Genomic DNA, 17,463 nt, shown 5'->3' on the forward strand with positions numbered 1-17,463 from the left:
CCGCTAATAACTCGGTGAATAGCTTGCATTTTCAATAAGCACTTAAGGATTTAACATAATAGTGCAATGCCATGTGTCGAGGCGTAGCATCTCCGAACCAGCAGATGTTGCTAATTCTCATTTATTAATGTTTTTTGTTTGTTTTTGCTAGTGGTTTCTCTCATTACTTCTCTCCTAATTTCCTTTTTAAATCTTTGTCAGAGTGAAAGCCCAGATACGGACCTCTGTCCTGTCAGTGACCCTACTAATCCCCTTTCTACTGGAGTGGCACAGATGCATAGGAGGATGGGGTGCATCTCAATAGTGATAGTTGGCTCCCTCACCAACAATGGTCCCCTACTTTGAGTAGCATTTGCATTCAGGCAAAGCAGGGAAAGGGGGATACCTAGTCATTTGTACAACTGAATGCATTCAACTGAAATGTTTTCCGCATTTAACACAACCCCTCTGAATCAGAGAGGTGCGGGGGGTGCTTTAATCGACATCCACGTCATCGGCGCCCGGGGAACAGTGGGTTAACTGCTAATTAACCTTGAGTGCGGCCATTCAACCTTCCCACAGAGCAAACTATAGACTTGCTTCATATTGACTTAGTACTTTTTGACAGTGTCAAGTGAATGAAATATTTGCATCCTCTTTCAGTGTCCATTTCTCTGAATACACAGAGCACTGTTGACTTACCAGGGAAACACCTCACACAACCTTGATACAGGTTATGTTTCACTTCTGAAGATAGTCCCGTTGATCTATTACTTTGAATGTTTTTCTTTTACCAGTTACGGTAGCAGTTGCTAGGCCTACAATTTATAGCTACCTCAAATGCTGACTTGAGGAACTGTATCTCATGAGGTATGCTTATATAGTAACTATACTGGAATTTGGTAGAAATAATAGTCAAGAGTTATAAAATGTATAACATATATAATTATGCAAATCTATAACTGTAGAATTGATCCATCTCTATATTTTTTTTGTATGAATGTATTTTAGTCTAATATGAAGCTTTTAGAAAAGGAATACGGTTAGGAATGCACCCCCCTATACAGGCTCACGTTTGGTCTGGCTGTCAAGTCAATCCTAATGATTTATATGTAGCCTACACATCATTGGTCAACCCATGTTCAGTCTGCACATGACGTAACACCCACACAGCACAGTGCAATGGCGAAGTTGAACAATAACAGCCCTAGCTAGCTTCTCCGTACCATATGTATTATGTCGTTAACGTTAAAGAAAACTGAATCATTCTTCTGCAGAGTCACATGCAACATTTGTACATTTAACGCCCGCGGGGCTGCGACGAGAAGGAGCATTCTACTACCCCTGCAAGCGATGAGGGTTTAAAACGCTGGTAAATGTAATGTAATTGCCCTTCGTCCATTTTCAATAGGAAACCTTTTCGACATCAAACTGGTTTGTGCACCTGCTTTTTAAAGGGGCGTGGCGGTTAGACGTGTAGGGTACCGCTTCCAGCTAAAGATGCTGATAGCTATAGCAACGACAACAGGGGAAAGCGGAGGGCGACAACAATGGATTTACGATTTGTAAGCATCATTCGGATTGTCTGACTACGCCGAGCATTTCGTTTGTGCGTGACATGAAGATCGACTGTTCCCGACACGAATGTAGCTCGAGCGACATGGCGCTATGACTGCTGACTCGAAATGTAAACAAAGGGAGACGGGCCTTATGCCATCTCTCTCTATAGGCCTGGCTAGCTGCATTGAAGTTGATAGTGTCAGTGACTGTCTTAATGCACGGTGCATGTACTAGTACAAGCATACCATGTGATGGATCGTGTGTAGTTGTACCGTAATGTTTCAAATGGGTGTTAAAATTATTTGTTTCTATATTTTCTAGTGCAACAATGACAAGCTTTTTGGAATGTCAAAGGATTAGGCTAGATGCCATACCTTGCAGTTATTTGGCTATAATGCCACCATTTAAACAAGCAATAATGGCTCGCGTTTGTAACCTATCAGATCTGCCCAATTGTCTCTCTCTGACATAACTGAAGTAGTATAATATTAGTGGGTCTTTCCACAAAAAGAGTACATTTTGCATCCCTTTGATATTTTAAGTAGAACTTGTGCACAATTCTTGAATTTTAAAAGCATGTTATATTAAATGAAGTGCCATTTAATATAGACCTCATGAAGAATTCAATACAATCTCAGCATTTTGACGTCTCCACACACCCTCTGCACCTTCTAGGACGATTTGAATCCCAACTCCCAAGTTTTCACCATCATCGTAAAGCCCTGGTTATTTTGTTGCTTTGAGTCATTTCTGAAGAGTATTATTGATCATGTGATTAATTTATTCCTGTCTCATTTTAAGGTTAACCCAGTTACGTGAACTGCTCGTTATAATATGGTAGAACTATTCCTTTTTAAATTGTTTTTTCATAAAAACATTGAACATCTAATAGTCAAATCATAGTGTAAAAGCAGGTTAGATGGTTCTACTCATATTGGCCATTTTCTAGTATTTTGTGGTGTTACGTTCCCCAGCAAGAAAATGAAAAATTGTCACTCAAACAGAAGGAGGAACTATCAACAGAGTCACTGACAACAACCAAAACAGAAAAGGTAGGGTTTTAGGAGGAGTTCTAATAGACTCATGTGGGTATCCACTGAAGTTGACTAACAACAACATCTGGGACCTAAAAGACCTACCATGAGCACCCACAAAATTTTTCCAAGAACAGGCAAACAAAATAATTACCCACACCTTAAAGACAGGAAGCAAACCAAAAAGTGGTGCAAAACAGGGACGATCAGATAAAGGATTGTTTTTTGAGAAATCAAATAGGGGACTCCAACTAGGCTATAAATGTTTTAACAATCGTTTGTGAAGCTTGCATTCTATTTCCCCTCTCTGTTGCACACAACATGCTTCCGTTACCCCTGTCACAAGGGGATTTATGTCTTATTTAGATTAATTTGTCAAACCTGTTACAGTCAACCCTGTTATTTTTTTCGTCACTTACTATAGTTATTTTTTTCTTTAACCCCTTGATGGGAAAATGTATTTTTTACAAAACAAATGGACAAAGTTATGCTTCTCAAAAGGCACTGAATTGGTGGAATGATCCTAGTGTCATATCAATAAAAATCAGTATGTAGTGTACCTTCTGCACCTTTATTAACCAGTATTATAGTGTGATTTCAAAAGGAGACTCAGAAGAAGATGGCAAATGGAGACCTGCGCACACTGATCATTCTAGCTTTATCATGTCATCAACACATAGAAAAACCTGCCTTGTCATGTCAATACCTCATAGTAGTGTTTTCATATTTATTTGGACTCTGTGGCATTGTTGTTGCCAGGTCTGAGGCGTACTGAGTGAAACATGGCCACGCAAGAACCATCCCCTCCATCGTCCATGGAGAGCAACAAACCCGGCTTCCCCAAGAAGATCCTGGCCAATAAGCTGGAGGATAAGCACCTGTGTAACTGCTGTCACAACCTGCTGCGGAGGCCCTTCCAAGCCCAGTGTGGACACCGCTTCTGTTCCTACTGCTTCAATATGACTGTCAGGTAGGAGTTCAAAGAGTGTATCTCAATTGTATACAATCGTCTTTGTCTCCTTTCCCTGTAATGTGTATGTGCTGGTCTGGTAAAACTTTAGACTATTGAAATGCCCCTCAACATATGATGCTTGATGAATACACTGATTGTACAAAACATTAAGGACACCTGCTCTTTCCATGACATAGACTGACCAGGTGAATCCAGGTGAAACCTATGATGCCTTAATGATGTCACTTGTTAAATCCACTTTAATCAGTGTAGATGAAGGGGAGGAGATGGGTTAAATAAGGATTTTTAGGCCTTGAGACATGGATTGTGTATGTGTGGCATTCAGAAGATGAATGGGCAAGACAATATATTTAAGTGCCTTTGAACGGGGTATGGTAGTAGGTGCCAGGTGCACCGGTTTGTGTCAAGAACTGCAACGCTGCTGAGTTTTTCACTCATTACAGTTTCCTGTATCAATAAGGGTCCACTACCCAAAGGATATCCAGCCAGTGGTGTAAAGTAGTTCAGTAAAAATACTTTAAAGTACTACTTAAGTATTTTTTTAGGGTATCTGTACTTTACTTTACTATTTATATTTTGGACTTTTTTTTTATTTTGGACTTTTACTTCACTACATTCCTAAAGACGATTATGTACTTTTTACTCCATACATGTTCCCTGACACCCACAAGTACTAGTTACATTTTGAATGCTTAGCAGGACAGGAAAATGGTCCAATTCACACACTTATCAAGAGAACATCTCTTATCATCCGTACTGCCTCTGATCTGGCAGACTCACTAAACACAAATGCTTCGTTTGTAAATGATGTTGGAGTGTGCCCCTGGCTATCCGTACATTTAAAAAAAATGTAATGGTGACATCTGGTTTGCTTAATATAAGGAATTTGAAATAATTTTTTACTTACTTTTAATGCTTAAGTATATTTTAGCAATTCAATTTACTTTTGATACTTAAGTATATGTAAAACCAAATACTTTTAGACTTACTCAAGTAGTATTTCACTGGGTGAGTCATTTTCTATTAAGGTATCTTTACTTTTACTCAAGTATGACAATTGGGTACTTTTTCCACCACTGCATCCAGCCAACTTGACACAATTGTGGGAAGCATTGGAGTCAACATGGGCCAGCATCCCTGTGGAATGCTTTCGACACCTTGTAGAATCCATGCCCCGACGAATTGAGGATGTTCTGAGGTCAAAAGAGGGGGGCGGGGTGCAACTCAATGTAAGGAGTGTTTTGTACACTCAGTGTATATTACACATTTGACAATATGACACACTACTGTTCTTTTGTACTGTTTGTTGACAACATATTCCCATTGCAGAGATGGACCTCAGAAATGCAATGCTTGTATCAAAGAGGACATTTTTGAAGAGCCCACGTCAATTCTAAAACAAGGCTGTGTAAGTGTCTACAATGTTGGTCTTTGTGAACATCTAGGCACACTTGCTCTTGAATACATACAGTGCATTAGGAAGGTATTCAGGCCCCTTGGCTTTTTCCACATTTTGTTACGTTACAACCGTATTCTACAATGGATGTAAAAAATAAATAAAAAATCCTAATCAATCCACACACAACACCCGATAATTGAAAAAGTGAAAACAGGTTTTTAGAATTGTTTACCAATATATTAAAAATAAAAAACAGAAATACATTATTTTCATAAGTATTCAGACCCTTTGCTATGAGACTTGAAATTGAGCTCTGGTGCATCCTGTTTCCATTGATCATCCTTGAGATGTTTCTACAACTTGATTGGAGTCCACCTGAGGTAAATTCGATTGATTGGACATGATTTGGAAAGGCACACACACGTCTATATAAGGTCCCACAGTTGACAGTACATGTCAGAGCAAAAACCAACCCATGAGGTCGAACAAATTGACTGAAGAGCTCCGAGACAGGATTGTGTCGAGGCACAGATCTGGGGAAGGGTACTAAAAAATGTCTGCAGCATTGAAAGTCCCAAAGAGCACAGTGGCCTCCATCATTCTTAAATGGAATAAGTTTGGAACCACCAAGACTCTTCCTAGAGCTGGCCACCCAGCCAAACTAAGCAATCGGGGGAGAAGGGCCTCAGGGAGGTGACCAAGAACCTGATGGTCACTCTGACAGAGCTCCAGAGCCCCTCTGTAGAGAAGGGGTGACCTTCCAGAAGGACAACCACCAATCAGGCCTTTGTGGTAGAGTGGCCAGACGGAAGCCACTCCTCAGTAAAAGGCACATGACAGCCCGCTTGTAGTTTGCCAAAAGGCACCTAAAGACTCAGACCATGAGATACAAGATTGTCTGGTCTGATGAAACAGATTGAACTCTTTGGCCTGAATGCCAAGCATCACGTCTGGAGGAAACCTGGCACCATCCCTACGGTGAAGCATCATGTTGTGGGGATTTCTTTCAGTGGCAGGGACTGAGAGACTAAACAGGATTGAGGGAAAGATGAACGGAGCAAAGTACCAAGAGATTCTTGATGAAAACCTGCTCCAGAGAGCTCAGGACCTCAGACTGGGACAAAGGTTCACCTTCCAACAGGACAATGACCCTAAACACACAGCCAAGACAACGCAGGAGTGGCTTCGGGATAAGTCTCAGCATGTCCTTTAGTGGCCCAGCCAGAACCCGGACTTGACCCTGATCAGACATCTCTGGAGAGACCTTAAAATAGCTGTGCAGCGACACTCCCCACCCTACCTGACAGAGCTTGAGAGAATCTGCAGAGAAGAATGGGAGAAACTCCCCAAATACAGGTGTGCCAAGCTTGTAGCATCATACTCAAGAAGACTCGAGGCTGTAATCGCTGCCAAACGGTGCTTCAACAAAGTACTGAGTAAGGGTCTGAATACTTATGTAAATGTGATATTTCAGTAAAAACATTTTTTTGAAATGTGCAAAAATATCTTACAGTTTTTGCTTTGTCATTATGTGGTATTGTTTGTTGATTGATGAGGGGGGAAAAAAAACTATTTAATACATTTTAGAATAAGACTATAACGTAACAAAATGTGGGAAAAAATCAAGGGGTTTTCAAATGCACTGTATTTAAAAGATGTTAATCTCTAGGAGCTTCTTCTTCAGTCTTTTATTCCAGTGTCAGTTCATCGTCCCAAAGAAAAAGTGAGATCTAAATGTATCCTTTAAATACTGGTGATGTCATTCAACTTTTGAATCGGACCTTGTTTACACTGGTTTTATAAAAGCCCTGTCATTCAGAAGTAATGTCTAGCTGGTGTTATCCGTGTGTACAGTAGCTTCTCCTTGTGTTGTATAATGCAAAGGTAGTGCCAGTGCGTCCACGCTATTTGGAGCGTGTGCACTTATCTCTATCTCACAAACACACACACACACACACACACACACACACACACACACACACACACACACAGACACACACACACCTCGCAATCATAAATGATGCGTTTGGAAAACAGGACAGATTAACTGTAACAGCAAAAGCCTCCATTTTTGTTTGCTCTCACTTCTGCAGGCTTTTCCTGACAACGCAGCTCGAAGAGAGGTCGAAAACCTTTCTGCTATCTGCATCAACGAAGGTTGCACTTGGAAAGGCAATATTAAAGAATACGAGGTTAGTTGCCTGTTTTTTAGACTGATTATCAACCTTTTCATCGTTCAGACGATGCAATTAGATAGACACGCATAATTGAAGGAGCACCACCAATGTGCCAGAAATGCTTGTAAGCAATGCATCTCATTACTGTAGTTCATGTCTGGGTTTTGCTTTGCTCTTTTGTCATGATCAGTTTGACCGAAGATCCTTGGTTACACTGTTATGAACGTATACTAAAGCCAAGTGAATCCTAACTTTATTTTCCGTCTCTTACAGTTGAGCCACGAAGAGAAGTGTGAGTTCATGATCATCCCCTGCCCTTCCTGTAAAGAGCGGATCCGCTTCAACGAACAGGAACGCCACAACGAGCGAGAGTGCCCTGAGAGAACCCTCAACTGCAAGTACTGCAAGGAACCATTTCATTTCAAAAACATCAAGGTGAGAAATAATGCAGGCTCTGAGAGAACACCCATCCATCCGTCTGTTGGTTGTTAAATCTCTCAAATGGCTGGTTTATGATCGCGTCAAGATTGCAAGCAGTATTAGCATCAATTTGTGTAAGAAGCTATACAAAAACATGTCCTTTTTAGGCCCACGACGAGATCTGCCCCAAGTACCCCATGATCTGTGAAGGCTGTGCCAAGAAGAAAATCCCCAGGGAGAAGGTGAGTTCTTAAATCTTCAACACACACAATATAGCCAATTTTATATTGTCATTGGGAACTTGTGACTGAATGCATTTGGAAAATGCATGACAGAAAAGGAAGCACAGTATTGAGAGAAAAATAATCCACACTATTTTAAGAAGGATGATGTTTGAAATGGCTGTAGAACTTGTCAAATCATTGTCTTTTTTTCTTCTTTGGCTTTTTCCCCAAGTATGTGGACCACATTAAGTTCTGCAGCAAATTCAGAACGCCGTGCAGATTCCATGTTGTTGGGTGTGATATGTCAGTAAGTAGCTTTTTTATCTTTTCAGAGCTATGGTTTTAACCAATCCTAATGAAACAAACAAGGTTGTTACTGTGTAATTACCATTTGACCATGTTATTTCTTAGTTAATACCTTGTTAAGGTGCTACTGTTAAAACAGCTGTCCTCTCCCCCGCTCTCTGTGCAGGTGGAGAAGGAGAGGATCCACGACCACGAGAGGGCCTGTGCTTACGAGCACCTCAACCTGCTGCTACACTACATTATGGGCATGAAGGTGAGGGTGAGCATGGATGTAGTGGAGCGGAAATGCTGTTTGTACACCTTTTTGTTTGGTGAATAGCAGTGTACACACCTATTTCGCTAAATTATGGTTGGTGGCATTAGCATTTACTTAGCAGTTACGTTAGCGTTAGCATTTAGATTAGCTTTAGCATTTAGTTAGCATTTAGATTAGCTTTAGCATTTACTTAGCAGTTACGTTAGCGTTAGCATTTAGATTAGCTTAAGCATTTACTTAGCAGTTACATTAGCGTTAGCATTTAGATTAGCTTTAGCATTTACTTGCCTTGTCAAATCAAAGTTTATTGGTGCGTGCACAGTTTAGCAGATGTTATAGCGGGTGCAGCAGAATGTTTGTTACTAGCTCCTAACAATGCAGTAAAATGTCAATGACGTAGAGTAGACAAATAATTAAAATAAAAAAATTGTAAATCAAGAAACATTGGAAAACAAATTGAATTAACATGAAATAGCACAGTAACAGTAATCCAAATGAAATCTATATGTATGTACACCTGATGTGTTCCCCCAAGATATACTAAAAATGGTATGTACGCAGTAGATATATTCGAGTGAACTATGTCGAGAATACAGTATATAAATAAATATCTGGTGTGTATAAACAGTGTAACTAAAATGCAATGTACAGTAGTAGAAGTATTAGAATGAGCTATGTTGAGAATACAGTATTTAAATACACAGTATCTTCTGTCTCCTAGTCTACGATCAGCTCCTTTTTATTTTGTTGAGGGAGTGGTTATTTTTTCAGTGTTTACTTATGTATCCCTGAAGGTGAGCATGGAGGGCCTGCAGCCGCAGGGACTGGAGCTAGCCGGACACAAGCTCCTGGACCTCCACCGTTCCCTCAGGGAGCTGGAGGTCCGCGTCTCCCAGATCAGCACCACCTCGATCGGGCCTCCCGTGCAGGGGGTCACCTCCTCCTCTTCCTCCTTAGGTCTCCCGGGGCCTCCTACCCCGGCTCTTCCTCTGCCTCCACCTCCCGCCCCGGTCCCAACCCTGACCGTGTCCACCTCCTTCACCCCCCTGCCTAGCTCGGTGGGGGCGGCCCTGGAGCTGCAGCTCCACAGTGAGAAGACCAAGGTGGCGGAGCTGGGACGCAGGTGCACTGACCTGGAGGTGAAGGTGGGGACGTTTGAGAATGTGGTGTGTGTGTTGAACCGAGAGGTAGAACGCTTCACCACCACCATGGAGGCAGGTAACAGACAGCATCGACTGGACCAGGATAAGATTGAGGCCCTGAGCAACAAGGTAGGAATGAGGACCCTGAAGCAGAGATTAAATTGTCATTTGCTTTATAGAGTCCCTTTCCAACATTTAAAGACGTCCTCCAGCGATTTGTTTTACTTTTATTGTTGAACAGCGATTTCCCAAGTATAAATACAGTAAAGTACACACACTAGGGTAAAACGTTTTTTTGAGAAAAATAGGTATTTTGTTTTTTACACAACTGCAAACCTCAAACAGTAGGGCATTCAAGGAGTTGGTCTGATTGGAATCTGTGATGTCATCAGCCTTCTCCTTACTTGATGAACCAAAGAGGAGAAATAAAGAGCAAAACAGGGTATTTGAAGAATCAACATATAATACCCACATGAGACTATTTCAGTTTGACTATTTACTCAATCGTCCAATCAAAATGCATTTAAGAACATTTGTGTTTGAACTATGTCATGACTTACATGTACAGTTGAAGTCAGAAGTTTACATACACCTTAGCCAAATACATTTAAACTCAGTTTTTCACAATTTCTGATATTTAATACTAGTAAAAATTCCCTGTTTTAGGTCAGTTAGGATAACCACTTTATTTTAAGAATGTGAATTGTCAGAATAATAGTAGAGAGAATGATTTATTTCAGCTTTTATTTCTTTCAGCACATTCCCAGTGTGTCAGAAGTTTATATACACTCAATTAGTATTTGTTAGCATTGCCTTTAAATTGGGTCAAACGTTTCAGGTAGCATTCCACCAGCTTCCCACAATAAGTTGGGCGAATTTTGGCCCATTCCTCCTGACAGAGCTGGTGTAACTGAGTCGGGTTTGTAGGCCTCCTTGCTCGCACACGCTTTTTCAGTTTTGCCCACACATTTTCTATGGGATTGAGGTCAGGGCTTTGTGATGGCTACTCCAATACCTTGCCTTTGTTGTCCTTAAGCCATTTTGCCACAACTTCGGAAGTATGCTTGGTTTCATTGTCCATTTAGAAGACCCATTTGGAATCAAGCTTTAACTTCCTGACCGATGTCTTGAGATGTTGCTTCAATATATCCACATCATTTGCCATGTATTTTGTGAAGTGTACCAGTCCCTCCTGCAGCAAAGCACCCCCACAACATGATGCTGCCACCCCAGTGCTTCACGGTTGGGATAGCGTTCTTCGGCTTGCAAGGCTCCCCCTTTTTCCTCCAAACATAACGATGGTCATTATGGCCAAACAGTTCTATTTTTGCTTCATCAGACCAGAGGACATTTCTCCAAAAAGTATGATCAGGTGCAAACCGTAGTCTGGCTTTTTTTATGGCGGTTTTGGAGCAGTGGCTTCTTCCTTGCTGAGCGGCCTTTCAGGTTATGTCGATATAGGACTCGTTTTACTGTGGATATAGATACTTTTGTACCTGTTTCCTCCAGCATCTTCACAAGGTCCTTTGTTGTTGTTCTGGGATTGATTTGCACTTTTCGCACCAAAGTATGTTAATCTCTAGGAGACAGAAAGCGTCTCCTTCCTGAGTGGTATGACGGCTGCGTGGTCCCATGGTGTTTATTCTTGCGTACTATTGTTTGTACAGATGAACGTGGTACCTTCAGGCGTTTGGAAATTGCCCCCAAGGATGAACCAGACTTGTGGAGGTCTACAATGTTTTTCATGAGGTCTTGGCAGATTTCTTTAGATTTTCCCATGATGTCAAGCAAAGAGGCACTGAGTTTGAAGGTAGGCGTTGAAATACATCCACAGGTACACCTCCAATTGACTCAAATTATGTCAATTAGCCTATCAGAAGCTTCTAAAGTCATGACATAATTTTCTGGAATTTTCCAAGCTGTTTAAAGGCACAGTCAACTTAGTGTATGTAAACTTCTGACCCACTGGAATTGTGAAATAATCTGTCTATGACAAATTGTTGGAATGCACAGAGTAGATGTCCTAACCGACTTGCCAAAACTATAGTTTGTTAACAAGAAATTTGTGGAGTGGTTGAAAAACGAATTATAATGACTCCAACCTAAGTGTATGTAAACTTCCGACTTCAACTGTACCTGGACCACCTATTGAGATGTGCCTTTTTGTTAAGTAAATCAGGTGTTAAATATGGTGAAAAGGGGACTGCAGTGCCACTTTAAATTCAATGGCATAACTCACTTAAGCAATAATACATGAGAGGCCAAGTGTTATTACATTTTTATCATGGCAATGATATGAGCTTAGTCCCGAGGCAAAGCCGAGGGGCGTACAAACCACAGCCATGATAAAAATGTCATAACACATGGCCTTGAGTGTATTATTGCTTTTATACAATGGGTTACCAGCATTAAAAATCTAGATTATTTCCCAAACCATACATTTTTCAACAATACGTGATGCTATATTCACTAACACTGGTTGTCAAGTGACATTTTAAGCATTCTCTGGTTGTTAGTTCTATTCGTATTGACAGTTCCAGAACTTTGGTTTCTACGGACGCTGTCCATGGTTCTGAAAACAGTGCACGTCTGGTCTATCCATAGGGAAATTGAATGCCAGTTTGAAACATTTTATGGGGGCGCTGTCCATGGATCGGAATACAGAGCTGAAACATTGTAGCAAAGACATTGATGAGGCAGATCAGAAAAGAAACCACAATGATATCGTTTTTCAGATGGTCACAGCATCGACAGCTTTATTTCTGATGCTGAATTGCACATTTCTACGTGGGACAGAGCTCATTCCCCTAGTTTCTCATACATGCAGGCACAACGATTCTCTGTCTCTTTCCATTGGATTTTTGTGGTTCTTGAATTTTTGTGGTTCCTGGTTTCTTCATTTTTGTCTTCTTTTATTACGAATGAGTCTGGCTTCAGTTTGCGATTTCCTTCATTGCCTTTTCGGCCAAAGTGCAACTGCAAATCAAACCACACCTTATTCAGTAGGTGGCGTAGAAACTCCGGAGAATATTACCCATCTCGTGTTTTGAAACGGTTGCCAGATCGATGTTTATTCCCTTGAATGATAGCCATTCCAGAAAGCACTCCACTGCCCAGTTGTTCTGTCTTGATGTAGCTAGCTTCTTAATTTTCTCTCTTTTTCTGCTAATGTTACTGATTTCTGCATGTCTAATGTTAACGCTAGGCTCAGGTTGCTGGTCCACTTGCTCTTCTTGTTTAATTACTTTTAAAATCCTCCTCCTCTTGTTGGCACCATTCATTCAACATTAGTAGATAAAACAAATCAAAGTAACTCAAAAATCATCCATGACGAATTACAGGTGCTAAGACTAGTGGTAGTGGGGTTTCTAGGTAACGACTTAAACGATGCCACTTTATATGAATGTGGCCATGTGTATGTTGTCTCATATATCATGGGTGGGAGGGGCTCTAACAATAGGAATTCCTAACCACGCGTTGTATAATGGGGTATAAAGCTGGAGATTCAGAGTTATTTTTTTTTAATTCATAGAAGCTAGCACACTGTTGTGTGTGTGTGTGTGTGTGCGCGCGTGCGTGTGTCTCAGGTGCGGCAGCTGGAGAGGACGGTGGGACTGAAGGACCTGACGGTAGCGGAGATGGAGGGCAGGCTGAGAGAGATGTCGGCCACCACATTCGATGGCGTCTTCGTCTGGAGGATCTCTGACTTCACCAAGAAGAGACAGGACGCCATCGCTGGCCGAGCCCCCGCCATGTTCTCACCAGGTATCTCCCAGAACCAGTGCTATAGACCAGCTTAAGTGAGACCAGAGCTATTCCAGTCCGAGTCAAGACTGAAGCCAGAACAAACTGAGTCTAATTCGAGACTACATTGTTCCGTAGTAGTGCAAGTCATGAGGACAGCACACAACGTAGTCTATTGTGTTTCCGACCCCAATTTTCCTCTTTCAGCCTTCCACACCAATAAATATGGCTATAAAATATGTATTTTTCCCCAACAGCATTCTACACCAGTAAATACGGCTATAAGATGTGTCTGCGGATCTACCTGAATGGGGACGGGACAGGGCGTGGCAGTCACCTTTCTCTTTTCTTTGTGGTGATGAGAGGACTGAGTGATGCTCTGCTAAAATGGCCCTTTAACCAGAAGGCAAGGACCGGTGAACTCATTTATAAAATGCACAGATTTGATCAGATTTTTTTACATACTGAAATTCACAGCAATCTTGTAATTTATAAATCTAAATGTATAATAAATGTAGATTTTGCATGAAGATTTCTGATGAATAAATCAGACATGCTCATGTGGAATTCACACTTTCTGTCTCTCTCTCTTTCTTTCTCTACCTCTCACCAGGTGACTCTGATGCTGCTGGACCAGAGTAGCAGGGAGCACATCATCGACGCCTTCCGGCCTGACATCACTTCCTCCTCCTTCCAGAGGCCTGTGAGCGAGATGAACATCGCCAGCGGCTGCCCGCTGTTCTGCCCGCTCTCAAAGCTTGACGCCAAGAACTCCTACATCCGCGACGACATAATCTTCATCAAGGCCATTGTGGATCTCACAGGCCTTTAGATGCAACCTTTGAAGTGGAAGTGCAAGGAAACTAAGCAGCATTGTGGCAATTCAGGCTCCATTTTGGCTGCTGTTGGTCACCATTTTGGCTCCATTTGGGTCCATTTGGGATCCATTCTGGCCTATTTCAGTCCCCTCCAGTTGTAGGGAGACTGACATGCTTGCTACTGTGTGGTGCATGCCGCTCCAGTTTGCCCAGCTCCGGAGGCCCTTGCACTGTTGTAGAAGGCGGTCCTTTGCAGAGCAATTTTGTTGTAGCTCTACATATTGGTTCCTCATCGTGCTTGAACCCCACTTTAGCTCTATATTATTTGAATCCATGGAAAAGGCAACTGAAGAAACAAGTAACTCCAGAATATAGTCCCAATATTGAATAGGACAGAACCTGTGGTATTGAATTGGGGATATGTTGCGGTTGGAGGGCATCTTTTTTCTCTCTTTGTTTTTCATAAGACCTTGGAGTGAGTGACTTGTAGCCTTTAGAGGATAGTAAAAAAGAGGGATATGAACCCTGTTTTCCCTGTCAGTGTATAAAACTGACCCACTGCTTATCGTAGAAGTAGAGCTTGGTCTTGGCGTAGCAGGGTATTAACATTTTTTTTCTTGTTTCCGATCTCAACGCGAGTGATTTTGATTGTGGATATCGTGAGCTTCTCAATGCCATTGTTGAGTACATTTGCATAGACAAACGTGGAGTTATGTTATGAATAAGAATATGGGCATTTGTTTGCCTTTTTGCGCAAATTGCATGCCTGCTACCTTTTATTGGCCTGTTCGTGTTGAAGTGCTCTCTCTCCCTTCATTGAGTTGCTGGAGGGCTCTTCCTTGTTAGTTGTTACACTTGTTAGTGAGTTAAACCACCTGTGATGGTGGACATTGCCTGCATGTCTTGTATCCAGGCATATATTTTTTACATATACTTAGTGTTGCGTTTCTTGTTTCTCTTTAGGGGTCGAGGGTTACGGGATTGGTGGTTCGGTACATCTGTGGAAGATACAGTGGAGTTATCAGGGTGTTATAAGGCAGCTTGCCAATCAAAGCCTGAGGCATACGACAAGTGTATTTCTGTCACTGGTAAATACACCAACCTGGAAGAGCTTTCCCCCCCAGGATATGCTCAGTACAGTAGCTCACATCTCAACACATAGTACTGTGCCCCACCACAGATGGAGGTTAATACAGGTTCAATGAACTGAAGGAATGGTGTGTTCCTTGTTTTCTGTCCATATTACAGTACGGTACATTTGTATGTAGTTTTGCTGCTCTCTCAGCTTTGTTTCCGGTGTAAAACAAATGTGTGGCGATCAATGCGAATTTTAGCATAGACAGTTGAGCATTAGTTGAAGAGGTTAAAGTGGAAGGATAATGAGGGATGTAGCCTCGAAGTGAAAACAAGTGAATGTGATGGTATAATTTTCCATTGGACCATAGTGGTTGAAAATCATTAATTGATGTTTGATGTAACTCTACATAAATCCCATTAACCTGTGGGTGACAGGTAATCCTCTTAGCCTAGGTGGTGTTATTATTCATGAAGCCCCACAAATGACGCTGACCAAAATGCTAAATCAGAGGAAATCCTTTAGATCTGAATATAGGTAGGTTCTATGCATGTCCACTAGGGGGTGCTGATTTACCCCAATAGTCTTCCCCCTCTGGACTTGCGTCAGGGTTTTCACAGGCCTGTTTTGAAACCAGTCTTGATCTGTGTTGAAACCTCTCTGTGCATGGGAGGGTTCAATTCATATTCAGTATCGCAGTTCGTTATTGTCTTACCTTGTAGACCAATGGCGAACGCATTGATTTGCATTCGTTTGGAGGCGTATAAATAAAGATAACGTTATTATTATGTCATATCTCTCACTGCTTCTGTATAACACAAGCAGATGCCTATATATATTCATAAGAATTTATACATATAATATCATAATGTTGAGCAATTCAATATATTGATGTTACTATACACATATTGTTATTAATAAACATAGTATTGTTGAATATATTATTAATGATATCTATATACCTACTTTTTGTTTTTATGAGATGGTTTAAGACAGGTCTGGAAACCCCCTTAAAGTTGAATTGCCATATTATGGTGCAACAACAAAAGCTCTGCCACATAATACCAACCATGGCACCCTATTCTTCTGGGTTAACTGTGGGTGGGGAAAAAACACAATATTTACATTAATCGAAATGACCCTTTAAAGGTTCCTGCAGTAATTCTGTGTAATTTAACTCTGTTTCTCAACCTTTTATATGCCACTGGGACCAGAAAACAATGGACCCTCTTGTACCAAGAACTGACAAGCTGCTATGGTCCTTGAAGGCACTTCTGGCTACGTTGTTGTCAGCTAACAATCTGAGGGACCAGTCAGCAGCATCCCAGAGACCAGTGCCGGTCCTCGGACCAGAGGTTGAGGACCACTGATATAATTTTCCTCTGAGAAAGGGTGCTTTGGTTGTTAAATGGGTAGTATTTGGCCTCAGTCAGTGAATACGTTGTTGTTTGGTCCTCTGATGGTTATAGACAGGGTTTGGTTCTGTAGATTCTGACCATGTTCATTATAGGAGGAATTGTTCCTGCAGCTTTTTAGCTTGAAACGGGAAGTTTATCAGTAAGTATAGTGCACATAACGATCAGTCCTTTGCATAAATACTTATTATTGTGTTGTGCCAAAATGCTATATTACCTCCATATTATTACAAACGATGTATTGTAAGTTGTACTTGTATTCTATGCTCAAATATGGTGCCAAATATGCTTGGAGAATAATGTGTATTTAAGGTCTATGGTTTGTATTCTTGTTTCATTCCAGTATAATGCATGGGTCACTTTTGGAACCAGCTAGATTGATGGAGACGTCAACTTAGTATGTTAAGCAAAGTATCTCCTTACAGTACAATCATATATCTTTAGGTGTCTGAATGTAAAGCCTTAATGCAGTGGTCCTCTCCACTGTTTCTGTGAGAGGAAAACAGTTTGGCAGTTCCGTTTTAACAGTTGTTGATGCAGCTGAATTGAATTAACTTTAATTGTGCACTTTGTATAATTTAAAGGTATCCACAGGGTACAACTTTGTTCTGTGATTGGTAAACTTTGAAGACAGATCTATATACATTCTAATGTGTTCATTGATGTTCTCTATATACGCTATAAAGGCTCTTACAGAACATGCAGTATGCAATAAATTTGTCTTTGGATTTCTGGGTTTTGTTTGTCTTTTACCAACCGTCTGCCTGTGTCCCAAATGGAACCTATAGTGCACTACTTTTGATCTGACCCCTATCAGCCCTTGCCAATAGGGTGCCATTTACAGTAGGACAGCCTCTGAGTTCCATCTCTTCCTCCATGTTAGAGGGAGGTAGTTGTCATTGATTTTGCTGTTCCTGTATTCAACCAGAAGGGGGTGCTGC

The 17,463-nt window shown here is 41.3% G+C and overlaps 1 protein-coding gene across 3 annotated transcripts; it reads left to right on the plus strand.

Moving 5' to 3' along the window:
- The first annotated feature begins 1,134 nt into the window (after positions 1–1,134).
- Positions 1,135–17,250, plus strand: LOC110509690 (TNF receptor-associated factor 2). 3 transcript variants are annotated; one of them, XM_021590725.2, is made up of 12 exons: positions 1,135–1,351; positions 3,333–3,543; positions 4,876–4,954; positions 7,039–7,137; positions 7,396–7,557; positions 7,710–7,784; positions 7,999–8,073; positions 8,239–8,325; positions 9,123–9,599; positions 13,058–13,235; positions 13,472–13,620; positions 13,828–17,250. In XM_021590725.2, exons 2-12 carry the CDS (start codon positions 3,356–3,358, stop codon positions 14,044–14,046), a joined length of 1,788 nt encoding a protein of 595 aa, XP_021446400.1. In that variant the 5' UTR covers positions 1,135–1,351; positions 3,333–3,355; the 3' UTR covers positions 14,047–17,250. The 3 variants fall into 3 exon arrangements, with proteins under 3 accessions (XP_021446400.1, XP_021446401.1, XP_036823372.1); XM_021590726.2 differs by lacking the exon at positions 1,135–1,351 and adding an exon at positions 1,421–1,544; XM_036967477.1 differs by lacking the exon at positions 1,135–1,351 and adding an exon at positions 2,476–2,591.
- Positions 17,251–17,463: the final 213 nt, after the last annotated feature.

Source organism: Oncorhynchus mykiss, chromosome Y (genome assembly GCF_013265735.2).
Source record: "Oncorhynchus mykiss isolate Arlee chromosome Y, USDA_OmykA_1.1, whole genome shotgun sequence".
Taxonomy (NCBI): Eukaryota; Metazoa; Chordata; class Actinopteri; order Salmoniformes; family Salmonidae; genus Oncorhynchus; species Oncorhynchus mykiss.

Bases quoted from the DNA above. Each gene is read 5' to 3' on its own strand.
- LOC110509690 (XM_021590725.2), top strand. From the start codon at position 3,356: ATGGCCACGCAAGAACCATCCCCTCCATCGTCCATGGAGAGCAACAAA. The intron at 3,544-4,875 runs GTAGGAGTTCAA...TTCCCATTGCAG, and splicing joins TGCTTCAATATGACTGTCAG to AGATGGACCTCAGAAATGCA. The intron at 7,558-7,709 runs GTGAGAAATAAT...TGTCCTTTTTAG, and splicing joins TTCATTTCAAAAACATCAAG to GCCCACGACGAGATCTGCCC.